The sequence below is a fragment of the Zalophus californianus genome, chromosome 1, assembly GCF_009762305.2.
Source record: "Zalophus californianus isolate mZalCal1 chromosome 1, mZalCal1.pri.v2, whole genome shotgun sequence".
NCBI classification, from domain to species: Eukaryota; Metazoa; Chordata; class Mammalia; order Carnivora; family Otariidae; genus Zalophus; species Zalophus californianus.
Window position 1 is genome coordinate 72,738,603 of NC_045595.1, and position 19,082 is coordinate 72,757,684.

At 40.1% G+C, this 19,082-nt stretch overlaps 1 protein-coding gene across 1 annotated transcript in view; it reads left to right on the top strand.

The window, feature by feature from the left end:
• Positions 1-19,082, top strand: part of GADL1 (glutamate decarboxylase like 1) — a 169,461-nt gene that overhangs the window by 86,860 nt on the left and 63,519 nt on the right. The window contains exon 12 of the mRNA XM_027585487.1: positions 9,767-9,966. Within this exon, the coding sequence (XP_027441288.1) occupies positions 9,767-9,966 (200 nt within the window). The remainder of the gene's footprint in view (positions 1-9,766; positions 9,967-19,082) is intronic.

The following is a 19,082-nucleotide window of genomic DNA, read 5'->3' on the forward strand; positions in this document are numbered from 1 at the left end:
ACTTTTCCGAAACTCAATCATTTTATCTGTAAAATGAAGACACTTTTTATTGTGAAGAACTACTATGCCATTAAATGGGACAATATTCTGAAGTGTGCAGTGTGTTGCCAGCCATATAGTGGACACTTAGTGAATATAATTTTTTTCCTTGTTATGTCCAAATTGAGGAATGAGCTACATGTGAATGCACAGATTCTTCTGTCTGGACAAATGTCCATTTGTGTGGTAGAAAAATTCTTTATCACTTTAGCACATTTCTGTATTTTATCATGAGTCTTTGGGGAAAAAAATGCTTTTGTCTACTATACCTCGGATTCTATTCAAAGGTTTTACCAAGTACTTCCTGATTCATTTGAAACTATTATTTAAGGCCAGTTTTAAGTAGGATTGCCCATGGTCATGGCAATTATCAGTGATTTCCGACAACACTTCAATGGGATTTAAGCAATGAAGAGCAGAGAACTTGTGTTTCAGAAATTGCCTTGCTGCACAGCATTTTCCCCTGTATAAAATCAATCTCTTACCTATACTCCAGGTCTCAGAGGCCAGACCTCTCGAGGATGCTCCAACTCCAAGAAATGTAGTCCAGCAGCCTTGCTGCTGAATGTGTAAAATTCCATTTGAGAAGGAAGTGGGCACTTGTTCACAGCATCACAATCAGCTGGAGACCTCAATTGATTTTGTTAAATATTGTGCTCCTTGTGTGGAATAACTTTTCTAGCTTCAGTCCAGGGAAACACTCTAGCGTTGTGTCCATTTTGTCCAAGATGAAAGACACCATTTCTATGGGTACCTGCCCACCTATTTTGGAGAGATGCAAGTAAGCCATCTAGACTAAAGAAATAAGTCTTGTGTTAATAAGTATTTTTTCCCAGACATTTCACTTAAACATTATGGCACAAATACGTATCCCCAGGAGGTGGGCTGCCATGCAGCATCATTATCCTCAATTTACCAATTTACAGATGAATGAAAATGTGATATGATGGAGCAAAGTGAGGCACTTGACAGTCATAGTAAATACTCGGAGCTCAGAAGCAGCAAATGACTACTGGACACTTTTGTTGTGCACATATGACCAGGTGTGCCAAGAAATTGGCAAGTAGTCTGTGCCCTTCACCCTCCTTCCAGCATGACTTCTGTGCACAAATATCACCCCAGTTGTCTTATGTTTCCCCATGGCCTTCTCTTGGCCTTGACCTCATCTCTCCTCCTCCCTTCCCTTCCCTACCTCCCTCATCTCTCTTTTCTCACCTTTTTCCTTTTCTCTCCTTATCCTATCATACTGTGTTTTTATAAGCGGCCTTAAATCTCTTTTGCAACAAGGCAGGGTATCAAGTAAATATATATCAGAGAGAATCACAGAAACTCATAGTTGGAAGTAATGGAAGAAGAGCAAGGATCACAGTTCCTCCTATCAGAGCTAAGTGAGCAATATTTACATACAGCCATGTTGATATGATTAAGCTTCTCCAAACCAATAGTTTTTTGTTCTATATCACAAAAGCACAGCAAATCAAAAAGTTGAATAGATTAGGGTTATGGGGGTATGGTTTTGCCCATCACATTCATGCTATAATCCATGGACATATGTCTCATATCTTGGAGCTTTCCCCCTCCCCCACTTTGATTAAGAGTCCAGCATTATTCATATCAACCCATATTTTCTTTATTTAAGTGCATAGAATGAAGTCATTCTTCACTTGTATTCACACAGAAATAAAACTTTGATAATGGGCACAAATAGCTCACGAAGTAGTCAGATAATCACCTGGGTTTCTCTGCCTTTGTAAAAACACTTCAGAGTTCTCTGAACTCAATATAAATGTAATGGCTGAAACTTCTAGATCAAGAATTTTCAACATAAGATCAAGACCCATCAGAACAATGGTTTTCAATCCTGGCTGCATATTAGGATCATCTGAGAAGCTTAAAAAAATACCATTGCCCTTACCCACACCAAAGGTTCTGATTTTTGGTCTGGAGTCAAGACCTGGCATTGATATTAAAAAAAAAAAAAAAAAACCCTCTTCACATAATTCTAATATTAGCTAGGGTTGAGAACCGCCATACTAATTGGTTTTGAGTTATATAGTCAATTGTAAGTCTTCTCAGTTTTTTATTTTCCTTTTTAATGAATAATCAGAATAGAATAACAAATATCAATATGCTGTTCATGTGGTAATGATGGGTACTATTCCATGAAATTCCTGTTTCAGTTTCATGTATATTAGGGTGGATACTGTTACTATTTAAAAATAATTTCTTGGGGTGCCTGGGTGGCTCAGTCATTAAGTGTCTGCCTTTGGCTCAAGTCGTGATCCTGGGGTCCTGGGATCAAGCCCCACGTCGGGCTCCCAGCTCAGCGGGGAGTCTGCTTCTCCCTCTCTCACTCCTCCTGCTTGTGTTCCTGCTCTCTCTCTCTGTCAAATAAACAAATAAAATCTTTATAAAAAAATAAATAAAAATAAAAACAATTTCTTACTGTGGACTGTGATCAGAGTTTGAAAAACACTGCTTTAGATTATCTTTAACAGAGAAAGTATGTTGATAGCTGCCTAGGGAAAGACAGAAAATCTTCGTCTATCCTAAGAGAGAAGCCCAACTGCACTATTTTTAAATGCTTGTAGGGCATGCAGAGGTATCGCCAAGTGATCGCTGCACTATCAAATGTTTCTTACCTATTTATAGAAGCACTTACACATTCTCGAAAGACACTGAGCCCAACTTTCTGCTCTCCTGTAGTCACCCTCGCTGCTTAAAATTAAGTTGCATTTCTTAAAAAAAAAATCTGTTCGCTCAGTCTCCTCATTTTTAAATCAGCTCATTCTGACCCTTAGTTAGGGATATTTATGGAGAGTTATACTTCATTAGCAAATACAGGATCTCCTGTCTGGCACTAAGTATTCTGTCAGTTCTCTAAAAATCCCCATCAGTCCTGTGGGCCTAGCACTTTAACGAAACTTTCTAGAATCTTCCAGGAGGCTTTCTGGAAGAAGTGGAGCTTTGGTATTAACACTAAGTGCCTAGATATTCCAGGATAATGAGGGGTTTTCATAACTGATGTCCAAGTGATTCGGCCCTGCTGATCTTTTCATGGTTCACATGATGGAAATGTAGAAACTCTATCAAGAAGACTGGGGAGTTTCTGGCCTCACTGGCCCCACCTCTGGGAGAGGGGACCACTCCTCCCCTCCCTGTTGTCCACGGGACAACAGGCTCAAGTGTTTTACCACAGGGCAGAAGAGAGGAAGGCAGGTTGTTCACAAATTCTTCAGGGATTCAAGCACAAGCATCTTAAATATGAGCAAACTTCCATACCTAACATCTTCCAGAAAATACACATGACAGAGGGGAGTGAGAATTGGAGAATTAATTGAAGACCTAGGCAGGGGTTGATCTAGGGGCGAAAGGAATGTCTCGAAAATGCTTCAATGAGGTAAGAAAGAGGGCTGAATCAATTGATCAAAAAATAATTCAGAGCTGCTAACAGAAACCTCTAAGTCTGGGGCGCCTGGGTTGCTCAGTTGGTTAAGCGACTGCCTTCGGCTCAGGTCATGATCCTGGAGTCCCGGGATCGAGTCCCACATCGGGCTCCCTGCTCAGCAGGGAGTCTGCTTCTCCCTCTGACCTTCTTCCCTCTCGTGCTCTCTCTCATTCTCTGTCTCTCAAATAAATAAGTAAAATCTTAAAAAAAAAAAAAAAAACCGCTAAGTCTGGATGTGAACCTTCTGGAGATACTGAGGTGGCCAGTGAAACACAACGTGTCTGAAACTAGCCTTCAGATGGCAAAGGAAAAGGCAAATAAGAACTCTGATCTGGTGGGGAGTTTGGGGGAAAAAAATAAAAACTGTGGTTGTTCATTAAAAATAATAAGCTTTCGGGATGCCTGGGTGGCTCAGTTGGTTAAGCATCTGTCTTCGGCTCAGGTCATGATCCCAGGGTCCTGGGATTGAGTCCCGCATTGGGTTCCCTGCTCAGCAGGCAGCCTGCTTCTCCCTCTGCCTGTCGCTCTCCCTGCTTGTGCGTGCTCTCTCTCTCTCTCTCTCAAGTAAATAAATAAAACCTTTAAAAAAAAATAATAAGCTTTCTCTCAAGCGGGATGCAACACCAGGTTATTTTTAACAATTTTCTGCTCTGACAGCCAGTGAAAAAGCCTCATGCAACAGAAAGGGAAATGAATTAAATAAATCAGTCCAAAAAAGAGGGATCAAAGGCATACCGTGAAAAAAGTGAAAGATGTCTATCCAAAGAATCTGCAAACGAAAGGGCACCTGCTTTGGATTATAGATGAATGTGACTAGGGCAGTACTGTGCATGGAAGCCCAGAAAGTTGAGGCCTAGCTGATTAAAGTTCAAGGCCAATTCCCAACAATGAGCCGATCTTACAACAGAGTTGAGTGTATGAAACCCACCCTCCACCGCCAGTAACTGCATGGACTAGGGGAATCAGGTGGAGGGCACACAGGGTACACAGAGGGACAGGGTCAGGACTCCGGTGAAGGCAAATGCAAAGATTTTTGTATTGCAAGTGATCTTGAAGACCAGATCTCATTCCTCCCAGAAGGATTTGTAAAATGTTCTACACCTTTGAAAGTCAGAAAGGGAACACATGTGGGACTAAAGATAAAAACAGAGAAAGTCAGAAGTCGTGGATGGACATTGGCTTGGAAGAAGTGAAGATGAAGGGTTATAGTCTCACTTTCCTACTTTGTAGATCAAAAGCTATTGAGACAACTGAATGGTCTGATTTCCACAGGTTTCAAACACACCCATATAAACAGATAACTGGGGTTGGCCTGTACTTGAAGACTTGAAATGATATCCTTATGTTATTCTTTTTCCCTTCCTTCCTTTTCCCCCACCCCATCCCTTTATGTCTCTTTTTCACTTGTAAAGATCCACAGCATCTACGAAAGCCATCAAGTGTGATAGCTTAGGCAAGGTCAGGCTTACCTCCATTTGGAGGATGAAGACCATGGATCATTCTTCCCATTACTCTAAGATTTTTTTGTAATAGCCCTTAACATAGTCTATCAACTTGGTTTTCTATAGCTACTGGCAGATACATACCATTAAAAGGGGGAGGTGGGTGAGAGGTACAATATGCTCATTTCATAAACAGTGAGGCTATCAAGAGCTGGCATCTTGTTTTTCAGCTTGGTCGGGGGAGAGAAGTAAATCAAAGGAAGAATGGGTGGTGACAGCCGGGAGGGTCGGGCTCATGGGAATGTGTCGGAGGAAGGGAGTAATGAGCAGGATTTGGGCCGAAGACTGAGAGGTGCTCCCCAGTGACATTATTTCATTAGATTTTTGCAGTATTCTTATAAGATGGGTAGAACAAGTAGCACTATCTCCATTACGTTGATGAGAAAAATGAAGCCTGAGCTGTTAAGTGACTTGCTTTGAGCTCTGACAATAGGGGACTGAATCAAAAGTGGACACCACATCTGCTGATTCTCACTTTATTCTGCCAGTTCAATAATGAAGTTGAAGTATCTGTATGGGCCTGTGAAAATTCTCTGACCAGTCATTCTTACTGTGGCCCTTAAGACCGTGGTGACCTGCCTACTCTTCACCTTTCCAGTCTTCCTAGCTCTGCCCTGGCCGTTAATGAGCTCCAGTCACACTGAGCTCATTCCATCTTCTCTTCTACCCAGCTGCTCCCCATCTTCCAGCTCTCTCTGTGACATATTTCTTCTCCCGAAGAGTCCTATCTAATGTCTCCGAGTCAGTGAAAATTGACCCTCCCTCGTGCTCTGTAGACTTTGTTCTTACCCCTAGTCTAGCACCATTCTGTAACTGCCTATTTTTCCATCCCTGTATCCATCTTAAACTTCTTAGGGATAGTGATTTTCTTATTTAGCATTACATCCTCAGTGCCAAGCACAGCTTTTGGCATATACTAAGACTCTCAAGAGTTTGTTCAATCAATCAAGCCAAGATCAGAAGGTATGATCATTTTTAAACTTCACTTTTACGTTTTAGATTACAACCAAGGCCTTCTACTATTGATAGCCTAAATTTAGTTTTGTACAATCAACAAATGTTAACCAAGATGTTTAGTACTTCTATGGGGTTGTATGTCCAGGCTTCTCATAGTGCTTGTTATATAACAGGTCCTCAGTACATAATTTTGCAGTGAATTACTTAGTACAAAGATGATTAATATACCGATTTCCTAAGGCGTTTAGACAATGTCTTGCATGTAAATGATGATATGGGACAGAATACGGAAAGAGTCATATGGGAAGAATTTTGGGTAGCTTTTCTTTTGCTAAGCTGGAAAACATGATTGCAAGGAGTGCGGACTTAAAGGAGGCCCATGTAATTACCGACTCCTGGGAAATAGCAGAATTTGATGTAGCCTGTGGAAATACAAAATGGCTTAACTCATCTCCACAAGAAAAATATGCCACCTACTGGTTCATTATGTATTTGTAGTGATGCCCTTAAATATCACCAGAGTCACAGGTATTTAGAAAAACATCAAAATGCTTTCTAGATAAGATGCCACACTAGTAGGACAGAAGTCATATTTATAGGAACAGAGTAAGGGTCTGCAGCATGACTGTAGTTGTTTTGATCTCCAGTTCAATGTGTTCTTGATGGGCTATCTTCCATTTCACCTGCCTCTCCGAGGACTCTTAATGAGCATTTCTGGAAGTACTCTCTCCTGCATGTATTTAAGGGCTCACTGTAGAAAGACTGAAGTGTCATGGATACAGAGTTCAGGCCCTTCATCCCAGCAGCCTTGGTTTGAAACCCAGCCCCACCACCTGATAGCTACACAATCTTGGGTTATTAACTGAACCTCGCCATGTTGGAATTTTAAATATATGAACCTATAAAAAATTCTCCTTTCTGCTTAAGCTTCTTTGATTGCATTTCTTTCACTTGCCACTGCATGAGTGCTAGTACAATATCTACTAATTCCTGAGAACTGCTTGAGAAGATATCACCATATAAAGCAATTGGTATTCTTGTTACATCCATGTCTCTGGAAATCATATAACCAGTATTTATTGTCCTGCTAGCATTAGGATTATAAAGATGAACAAGATAAACAGGGTGCTTCTCTTTGATGGTACAATAATGACTAATTGTTTTCAAAAACATTAACTTTTACTCTACTTATTCCAAAATGTTTTCTCTGGAGAGCTGAACATCTTCTCTTAGTAGAAGTGTATCTTAAAACCAGAGACATCTCATCCATTTTAATACAAAAAGATACAAACTAAAATGCAAAGCAGGAACTTTGTGGTGAAAGTTTCATTTATTTATTTTCGATAAAGTAAATCCCAAGCCTCTGGCTGTTCTTTATGAAACTTTCCCAAGGCGGGAGGATTTTTCAGTGTAATGAAATTAATGGTGTCATGACTGGAAGACAATCACTCATTCTGCTGTATGCTTTTTTGGCTCTTCTCTTCTCCATTTGCCCATGATGATGCAATTTGTCTCCTGATAATGGATGGGCTTCTTCTCCCTTTTAGTCACTTGCATGAGGCACTGAAACTTGCTCAAGACATGTCCAAAGTTTATCTGCTTAGAGGACTTTTTTTTTGAGTCTTTCACGGTTGATGAAAATAAATTTATAGTCGTGATGCAAGTACAAGTTGTGTGTGTGTGTGTGTGTGCGCGCACGTGCGTGCACTTTGTCCTTAAAATGTATGCAGTGGCCTTTTAATGTTATATGGTCAGGCTGCTGTTGCTGTGGATACAATAACTAAATTGTCTGACCTTTGAGGGTAGGGAGATGCACGGGTGGCAGCTCTGATCAGAGCTGAGGATGGACGATAGAATGAAAGTAAAGATTAAAGAGTAAGGGGCTCTTTATATCTTAATGTTCAGATCAGAGCAATCTATTCTTTCCCTGTGTCTACCAACGGTATCTGTCAGAGCAAGACTGAAGACTTAGTAGTATTCCTTTAATTATATACTATTTATTTTGGATCCTGGATGAGTGGAGTTTTGGAGTTCTTGATTAGATTATAGATGGTCTGTAATTTTTTACATAGCATAAAATCATGCTTTCTGATAATGGCACACATTATATCCAGATTAGTGTCCACACAAGACAGTGTTACTGTTAAGACAGCAAATGCGTGCTTTTGTTTGGAATGTACCAAGTTGATTAGTCAACTGAATACTTTCTCTGTTCAGAAGAGATCACATTCTAGGACCTCTATGACCACCGGGGAGTTTCTCTGTGGCTTCCTTTCGTATGATTAAGATTTAGAAGATGCGCCAAATGAGAAGTTCATATATCTGTGTTTCTTCTGTTCATACTACGTGTCAGGGGAATGTGAGGGAAGTGTGGAATATGGGGAGTGGCGTCATCACCCTAATTGCTAGAGGGAGTGTCCTCTATGCCCAGTACAGTGTTAAGTTCTGTGAATACAGACATGAATAGGAAATGATTCCTGCCCTCAAGAACTTGCTTGGCAGACTGCATATTGAGTAGGGGCAGAAAGGAGTAAAGTCAGCAAATGCAGCCAAATATAAAAGGAAGAAGTGAGTCCAATGGGATGGGCAGGAAAGAAGCTGAAGTGAAGGTATACTTGAGATGGGACCCAAAGGAAGGGCAGACCGAGATAACAAGGAAAGACCCTGTTCGGTGTTAGTAAATTTCAGAACTTGTAGATACGCTGCATGTATTTTTTGAATGTGTCAAGTATTATATTAAAATAGAGGTAAGGTCAAGCAAGTAGTGTGAGCAAAGATACACATGGGGCATGATCTCGTGGTTAAGGGACTTTGGGTAGTTTGGTTCTGTTGGGGAAGCAGAAGGTTTTACTAGGTATCCTGTAGCAATGAAGATGCTGAGACAATTGTGGGGCCCACGAAGTCCAATGGGACAGGCAGGAAGGAAGCTGATAGGAAAGCGTAGCTTGAGGTGGGAAATCTGGCATTCTGTAGATACCAGATGCCTCTGAGGGCAACGGGGTTTAAACTCTAAGAATTCTTCGAGGTGAAGAATCTAGAATGGCAATAACAGGGTAAATTGTCACCCACTGCTTAGAGAGAAGTAACCAGTCAGTAAATGTGAATTGAACTTGGTTGCAGATAAAACCCATGCAAAACCAACCCAAAAAACACTTTGGAATTGCAGCTGATGTTTGTAGTGGTCATAACTTACTGGCTCTTGCTGAACTCTTCCACAGATCTTTCTTCAGGATTTTTTTCCCTGGGTTATTATCACTTCTGGCCCAGTCACTATGAATATGACTTAAAAAGAAGGGACTATAAATGACTAGTTTTTTGCCTATGAAATTATATAAAGTATGTGTAGTATGTTAGATATTTTTTTCCAATATGGAGCCTTGAGTGAGTTATAGACAGATTTTTTTTCATCTTGAGAAATTGATCCACTTTGTTATTGTACAGGTGATGACATGGTCACCTCCAAGTTTCCGAATACTCATCAATAAGATTGTGAAGATGCACTTGGCATTCTCAACTCAGAGGGGTTTTTTTTCCCCAAACAAAATAGGTAACCCGTGTCCCAAAGTTAATATACACATGTTGCTTCCCATGCGGGGAAGTCAGAGTGAGAGCAGGTGCTTTGGCACAAGGTAGTAGAACATCCTACAGGTTTTGTTTGTGGGTGTGTGTTTTGAAATCAAGTGTATGCTAAAAATGGACAGTCTTAACAGCCTTTCTTTCTTTTTCTTTCTTTCTTTCTTTGTTCTTTTCTTTTCTTTTCTTTTCTTTTCTTTTCTTTTCTTTTCTTTCCTTTTCTTTCCTTTTCTTTTCCTTTTCAAAGGACCTTCTTAAGAAATGCTACTCTGCCAAGGCATCTTACCTCTTCCAGCAGGATAAGTTCTATGATGTCAGCTACGACACAGGAGACAAGTCTATCCAATGCAGCAGGAGACCAGATGCATTCAAGTTCTGGATGACTTGGAAGGCCCTGGGCACATTAGGCCTTGAAGAAAGAGTTAATCGTGCACTTGCTTTATCTAGGTACTTGCCTGTGTGTAAGTGTGTGTGTGTGTGTGTGTGTACGTCTATAACAGAAAGACTTGATGGAAATAACTGTTGCAAAGTCTGTACATGTTCTTTCTTTTGTGCATTTCTCCTTTCATCTCATGACCATTTTCTCAGTGCCTACTACATGTTAGCAATTGTGAACCAAGCAGTCCTACCCCCACCCTGCTGGATCCCAGCACAGTAAGAGATACATTTAGGTGACAAAGCTGATAAAATACAAGTGAATCTAGTTTTTGGTAAAGGTGGGTACATGATGCACTCAGGAGGGTTCCTTAGTATTCTTGAGGGGCATTAGCAGAAGCCCTAGAGGAATTGACATTCAACTAAGACCCAGGGAAGAAAGGGGAGAAGAATGGTGCAGGCAGAGGGAGCACCAAGGCCAAATCGTGGTGACTTTAAAGGCTTGAAAAGCAGGTTTGTGAGAATGTGGGGCTGGAAGGAAAACATGAAGGTAAAGGTAATGTGGAAGTGCTATCTATGGCTACTTGTCTCATTGTAACATTAGACACAAAGCTTTTGAAGCCATTTTCCAAGACATTAGAAAAGCCTTTAGATACAGGTGGTGGGCACTTGCCAACCAAACAAGACTCTTCCGCTAAGCATGGATCAGTGGGTGCACATAGGCAGACCACAGCCAGATTTAGTTTTAAATGTGATTTGTTGAGAGCCTGAACTACATAGGGCTTAATCTTCTCGGTGTTAAAAAAAAAAAAAAAATCAAACATTTAAAGATGTAAAATACTTAAAAATAGGGAGATTTGTCAAAAATCTGGGTTTTTGGCTTCTCCCAAAGGATCAGAATGCTCTCAATCCCACATGGTGACAAACCACCGAACATGCTGGTGCCTGTCTAGAGAACCACACTCCCCGTACCTCCTCCTGTTTTTCGCAGACAACCTAGACTCACAACCTAGCTCCGCCATTTACAAGCAAGGTGACTTGGGCAAGTTTCTGAACCTCTTGGTACCTCAGTTTCGTCCCAGTAAAATGGAGATACAATGCTATGTCGTTCAAATAGTTGTTATGAGGATTAAATGAATTGATATATGTAAAACACTTAGAACAGTGCCTGGCCTGTGCTACGTGCTATCTGAGTTTCGGTTATTCTTACCTGCTTGACCACTGTAGGCTTGACCACTATAATCTCAGGTTTGGATTCTCTCTCGTTCAGACTTCCTGTTCACATTTCACTTGCAAAATCCTGAAGTCTCTCCTTAGAGATTTAAGACAGTTTTCTCTTTCCTGACTGGGAGTTGTATGGGTGCTCTGTGCAACAACTGTCTGAAAACTCAGTGTCTTAAAACAGGAACTATTTATTCTCAGACATCTGCAAGTGGGCTGGAGCGGCTTTATCGCATACTATGGTGGCTGTAGGGGTTGGTGGAGGGTCCCTGTCTACTCCCCACATGCCTGGCATCTTCCTTGGATTAACAGGTGAGCCAGAGTGTGTTCTTGTGATGGAGATGACAGAAGACCAAGAAGGCAAGCCCCATTATGCAAGCCGACTTTGAAGTCCTGATTGTATCGTATCTACTGGCATTCCAACGGCCAAAGCAAATCACATGGCTTATCTCAATGTCAACATGCAGGGACTACAATGGGCCTTTTATCAGGAAGAACTGCAAAGTTACATGGTATTGACCTTGAAAATAAAACAGCCAGTTTTTTACCAGCAAAATGGGTTTGTTTGGGAATGGCAGAGGAATTGCAGTTCAGGATATGCAAACTATGGCAAACCGCAAGCAAGTCTGGAGAACAAAGAAGAGTTCGCTTATATAGAGGAAAGGGGGAAGTTGAGAAGGGTTGCTGTAGACATGAGACCATTGGACAAGACAGAGAGTGATGGCTTCTCATTGACTGGTAGTATGGCTTCTCATTGGCTGGGGCTTTTGCTAGACAAGGAGAAAATCTTCTTCCCTTTTGCTGTGGTAGTCGAGTAGGCTTCTTCCTGTTGGAAAGTGCAAGGTACGCCTTTTCCTGTTGAGGTCTGCAATCGATGTCAAGTTTGTAGGGCACAAAAGCTCCATCTTCAGGGCTTCTTAAGTCCATTTCAAATGAGGTCTCCTTTATTCTTTTTCATAATGGCTTGGATATAAGGACAAGTAAAAAGATGGCTTTGGCACTTTCAGAAGATTGTTAAAAGTCAGCAATTCTAGTGATTATGGCTTAAGTGGTTTAAAAAGTCTATGAATACCATACCATTTAGGATTCTTTAGGTGGCAAGCAACAGAGACCGTAATTCAAGATACTATAAACAAAGAAAGGTAATTTATTACTCCATGTTCCTTATAAGCTAGTGTAATTATGACTTCTGGAATGACTTCATCTAGAGGCTTAAACCATATCATCAAGCCTCAATCTTTTTCCATCTTTTAGGGTTGCTCTCTTTTATGTTGGTTTATTCCTATGGAGGAAGATGGCTGCTGGGAGTGTCAGATCTCTATCGTCTATCGTCCCAGGTTCAAGTTCAAGGTCCAAATGAGAGTGTGTTCCTCTCTCAATGATCCTAAAGAAAGTTTTCATATCTGAATGAGGCAAATGTCCATCTGTCATCAGTCACTGTTGCCAGGGAAATGTGATACTCTCACTGGTCATGCTGAGTCACATGCCCTCCCTTGGCATTGGGCAACGTCAATTCCTCCTGTAGAAAATATGCTGAAACTAGGTGAGGAATATGCTTTTATTAGAAGTAGGGTTAATGTACCTCCATCAGAATTAGGGAGATAATTACCCAATGGTGAAAAAAAAAATGACACTGTCCACCGTAATTATTGATAGTTTCTGTTCAATTAAAATAGAATTTCAGAAAGCTCTGTTTCCTTTTTTTCGTATTTTCTCATACTACTTAAGTGTGGTAGAATCTCTGCATTATTTTGTCTAAGCTGCTAAGTAATTCATTGACAGGTGTCTTGAAAGAAGGCTAGATATAAATATTTGATGATCATATTTGTTAAAAAGTTAACATTCATCTCAGGGTAGAATTTAATTTATAGTCTAAGGATACTTTCTAATTTTTGCAGAGAAATATCACAGGAGAATAAATGTTAACACTTCAATTCAATTCAACAAACACTTATTGTTTGTAAATGTTTGTCAATTTGAATTGAATTGAATTAACATTTCAGCGAGCATCACTGCAGACTCTGTGACCTATATCTAAATATTTGAAAAATAATCCTCCTCTTTCACGCTGTTACTCATCATAGTTTCTTTGCCTTAACTTTCCAGTTTTCATATATCCAACCATTTCTTCCTGGGGTGGGCAAAAGTCATCCTGTTCTCCTACCCCCAATGCCAAGTAAATACTGAGTCCTTTTATTTTTCTTCTTTCTTTCTCTTTCTTTTCTTTTCTTTTCTTTTCTTTTCTTTTCTTTTCTTTTCTTTTCTTTTCTTTCTTCTTTCTCCTGTTTTTGTTTTTGAGAGAGAGAGAAACATAGAGAGCAGGAGGAGTGGAGCAGAGGGAAAGGGAAAGAGAGAATTTTAGGCAGGCTTCATTGCCCAGTGCAGAGCCTGATGTGGGGCTCAGTCTCACAACCCTGAGAGCGTGACATGAGCCAAGATCTAGAGTCAGGCGCTTAACTGACTGAGCCTCCCAGGTGCACCTATTTTTATTTCTCTTTTGGCGGAGCCCTTTTAGACATGTCACTTGGAATGAATATGAAATTATAGACTTGGAGAAAGTTTCTCCAGGATTAAGAATTACATCAACTTGGCAACATAAGTCTTTATTTTTATGATTTTATTTATTTTCAAATTGGCTAATTGGTTTGTGGTTCTGCTCTTTAGGAAAGGGGGAACCTTTCCTTAGAGCTGGAATCTATTCTGTTGGAGCCCATGTACAGTAGTGTCCTAGTAAACTGGCTCTCAGGAAGAAGAAACAAAAGCCCCAGTTGGTAACACCTGTCAATCTCCACGGTGTAAATATTCCCATTGTGTAAAATTGCAAACTGTCAACAGTTGTGATTTGCAAAATTCCTAAATATTTAACAGTGGGCTCTCTCACTAGCCAGTCCATATTCGTTCTGGAACACCATTGCTTAAGTGAGCCAATGTAATCAATTCAAACTCCATTTCTCATCAAGCTCACTGATCCTAGGCCACTGCCTTTAAAAACGAGTCTCATCTGTGTCCAGAAGGCTCTAGCTGGCATAATGTCTATAATTTCAGAATTAATGTTGTTTTGTTCCAAGGAGTATAATTCCCTTCAGTAGATAAGAATTAGCAAAGTAAAGCTGCAAATGAGGGTTGTGTTAGTATTTGGGCTGCACACCGATTACCAGCAGCCTGATATAGCCAAGACACCCATTTCCCTAGACCCTCTGTGAAGATCTCTCAAATACTGGAAGGGCTGAGTAACTCTTTCCCCCCTGACATTGCAGGAAAGATTGCTCTGACTCCATAGAAACAATATTTCATGTTCCTGAGTCTAAATGGAGCTTAGTTTGAAATTTGTATATTGACCTTAAAATTGAAGGACTGGAGTTTGATGGAACAATGGGCTGCCATCCCCCTGATCGGTCGGATAGCTTGCTCTCTCTTCCCTTGGGAAAGCAAAAGCAGACATTAGAGGACAAAGATTCCTTTTTAATGAGTTTTCAGAATCTAAGAAAAAGGGAAAAAATTAGTGCCTGGAAGATCTCTAAGGCTTTTACTAATTTCCATTTGACCCTCGTCATTCCAGTGACCAAGAGATCTCTTATCTGGAGAAATATTAATGACTAAAAACTTGCTTTCTCCTTGGGTTGTTTGAAAACCAGTGACATCGGGAACCTAAAGCAGCACGCGATTATGAAGTGTAACTGAAATGCAGAGGGCTGGGATTTAAAACCACCACCACTGGTACCAGGCAAGTGATTGTGTAACCCTGATATCTGTCTAGGAAAGTTGAAAATGTTTACCAATGCCCAGAGCTACCTAGGTGTTGCCGGGGGCACATTCTAGGCCTCTGCTATGGCCCTCAGGTTAAATGGATATTCAGTAAGAGGTAATTTTTTAAAGCAAGCCGAGAAAAGTCATGTGTGTAAATCTTTTCAACAACAACAAACAGCTCAAGAATTCCCATTCGGCTACTTCATTAGATCTCCAGTGTATCATTTATCGAGTCCCTTGACACACAATCTCTATAATCTCTCAGATGGCATTCATTTCACCGACTTGCATGAATACTGGGGGATTTATTGTTTTCAGTGTGGAAAAGGTGAGCTGTTACCCAATGGCACTTCCGTGCTAGTGTATTTCTCTAGGTGATGAGAGAGAGTGGAGCCTACAGGGCTACAGAAGGGTCAGTGTTTTCATTTTTCTTTATATTGGTAATTTTTCAAAAATCACAATTGCAGGAGAATGTAGCATGTAGGTGTCTGTGATGAATCACACAAGTCATGCAATATGTTCTAATATATGCGGAGCATACAGAAAACAGATGGAGAAACCTCTCAGGAGTTCTGGGAGGCTCCATGCATCAGAAAAAAATTTCAAATGAGGAGGTGAGGCTGGGAGAGAAAGTTGGTCCAGAGTGTTCCAGGGAGACTCTGGAGTAGCTGAGAAAGGGACTGAAAGGCTGCTTCCAAAAAGCAAAGAACGTTCTGCATAAGGGCAAGTTAAAGGCAAAAACATCAGACATAATCATTTAACAAATACGAGAATTGAAGGTCTTCAAGGTTGGAAGCATATTTGTAAGCAAAGGAAGGGGAAGTGTTTGGGAGCAGGATTATCATTAATGTCTGCTTCAAAATCAAGCCAGAATCTTCATACAATGGGTTTTTTTTACCTGGTAGGATTGGTGAAAATCCTTGCTAGTGTGTAATTTTTTTCCCTCCCTTCTCTCTTTTTGCTAAGCTTAGCAGGAAGCACAGTGATGAGTTTTATAAGCTATTGTTATTTTTTGAACCCATTTACCTGGATGTCTTTTGGTAGAAGTGGTTTCTGGTTCCTGCATTATATCCCCAAACTCAATGTACATCCTTTTCTGGTTTGCATCAGATAAGAAGAGTTTTGTTTTGTTTTGTTTTCCTGAAATGTATTTTATCTTTAGTCTGCTTCCATGTATTGAAAAGAAAAATTGTGAGGAACAAATCATCCCTACGAATGTAGGCAGAAGTGACTCAAATCTTACTTGGATTCCTTCCCCCAAACTCCTTTCACTTAAACTTTTATTTAAGAAGAGGGGAAGGTACCCTATTGAAGAAGCACTTCTCCCAACTAGCATTTCTGAAACTGCCCTCTGTGGGATAATAGAATTCCGGAAGATCTTAATGAATGTTCTTCCAAAAAATGTTTCCATGGTCAAATATGTTTGGAAAGTGCTAACTACTATGTTATTCCTCTCTCGGAGATACAGTGTTCCTGAGGGGGCCTGTAATATGGAAACATTTTTAACTTGGTTTTTAATATTTTTAACATGCAGACACTGTTTATCGTTCAGCCAACAACCCTTCTCCCTCTTTTTCTTGCTAAGAGAAATTTGATTTTATTTAGGTGGCAATAGAGTAGCTGGGAACATTGGTCTAAGCCAATCTCCACGCCTGTAGTGAGTTTAGGGATAAATATATGACTCAGCCTCAGTCAAGAAGATACAGGAAGAATTCTTTGAAGGCTTCTGGGGAAAATATTCTTATCGCAGTAGAGAGAAAGGAAGAGGAAATGCTTTTGCTCCAGCCCCCTCTCCTCCTTCTTGGACACTCATGGAAGGCCGTGATGCATGGAGTATGGCACACATCTTGAAATGATAGAAAATGCCTGGCTACTGATGACAGTATTGAACCATCCAACCAGTTCAAGAAATGTCCTTATGAATTAAGCCAAGTGCCCTTCTAATTGTAGACAAAAGTAATCTAATTGGCATGCCTAGCATAGCTCACATTTATTTGGCAATTGAACTCTTTTATGTGGGAGACCTATGAACATGAGTTGGCATAGAGCACAGTTGAGGGACTCCCGTGTGAGCCTTTTATTATGGTTATAATAGCAACCCTTCACCCAAATCACATCTACTCTCAACTCAGTTGGAGTGTTACACTCTGGGCTCTGAGAGTGGCTGCAGTGGGGACAGTGGCCCTGACACAAAGCCCAGGTCCTCATGGTTAGCAAAAAGCAGAGTTTTAACTGAAATGATCCAGCTCTGTTGTAGGACACCTTTCTCTTGGGAGCAGTTTTAGCCAGTTTGACAGAAATAGCTTAAATTGAGACCTTCGTGTAAGTTTCCTACAGTCATCATCTGTTAGGGAAGGATTTTACCCACCTAGGCCCACAACTCCATTGCAGACAGGAGGAAACTGAGGCAGGCTGGGGAAGCTAAGGAACTTGCCTAGAGTCACAAAGTTGATGAGCTGTGCGATTAGAATCTTCTAGAGTCAGTCCCAGGATTTCTGGAGATGCAAAGCTTCTCCATAGCATCGTGGTGTCCAGGATTAGTGTAGGCTTCCTCAGGATGAAATGTAGTACTGCTTTGGAGTTCACAGATTGCCTATATACATTTGTGTCTGAGAAGCTGAAAAAAGTATTGTTCACAAGCTTTCCTTGTACCAATAGAGACTGTATCTGTCTGTCTATTATGTTTGTGCTTTTCATGTTTCTTTTTTAAGTTGCCTTTCAAAAATTACACAAGTAACCACATCTATGAAACTTTGCAAAGAAATATAAAAAGAGAATTAGTAACTACCCCATTGCATTCTGTTTGTTCCTCCCCCAGGTAAACACTAACAATTTATTGTGTACCCTTCCATTCTTTATTCAGTGAAAAAAAAATATATAGATAGATAGATAGATAGATAGATGGGTATAGGGATAGGAATTACTTCTGCTTTCTTTTTGATAATTTCCTAAAAAGAGAAATCATATTGTTGACATTTCTCAGTACCTTGCTTTTATCTCTTGCTAATACATCACAAGCATCCCTGTGGTTTAATTGAAGTAGATGTAATTCATTTTTTTTAATAGCTATGTCATATTATGTTATGTTGCTATAATACATTTTATTTTACCATTTGCCAATTTCTGGATTTTTAACCTTGTTTCTGGTTATTTTGTGTGAAATACATGCACATATATGTACACATAAATTTAGGTAAAATTACATATATGCATGGTTTTATTTAATTCTTTTGAAACGGTGTTTGAGATTAAAAAAGCAGATCGTGTTATTTCAGTTTTCTTGGAATTGAGGCCCAAGAAAAACATTTTTGTTGTCTTTAAATAGTAATTTAATATATGTGGTTTAGTGATATGATCGTATTCCATATAATTCCTTTTTCAAAAAGATTTATTTTTATTTTCTTTTTTAGAGGGAGGAAGGGTAGAGGGAGACACAGAGAGAGGGATCTCAAGTAGACTCTGTGCTGAGTGCGGAGCCTGGTGCAGGGCTTGATCCTGCTACCCTGAAATCATGACCTAAGCTATAATCAAAAGTCAGATGCTCAATCAGCTGAGCCACCTCAGTGCCCCTTCCAGATAATTATACCATAATTCCATATGATGAATGGACCATCATTTTCAAAGCCAATCCTCATTCCTGGCTGTTAGGTTTTTTGTTTGTTTGTTTCTTTTGCTGTTACATATAAAATCACAATAAATATTCTGGCAAGTACATTTTTGTCAATGCCCCTGATCGCTTCCTTACATTTTACCCCCAAATCTGAAATACTGAGTCAAGGGTTATGAACTTTTCAAGTCTCATGATCAAATCACTAGTTTTTAAGGCCAATTATTTTGAAAGGCTCTTCTTTTTATAAAGACAATAAGCAATCCCGGGGAAGAGGTGTCCATGTTGATTTACTCTATGTTCTCAGAGTCATTTTCACCTTTTTTTGGTCATATTCTGCATCTCCTGTATCCGTGTCCTTTGCTTATGGCATGATAGTTCTTTTGTCCCTGACATTGGAGAGGACTTCTTAAGACATTCTGTCAGTGGCTACAGCCCACTTACTTTTAACATGATACTAATGATCAGTCCTTTTTCCCTCTGTCCTGGCCTTGGAAAAAACAATGTTGAGCTTCCTTGATCTTAAATGAGCTTACAGGTAGGACTCTACACCAAAAGCCAGCTAGTAATTTAAGTAACTGTGCTAAATCCCCATCTAGAATATGAAGGTGAA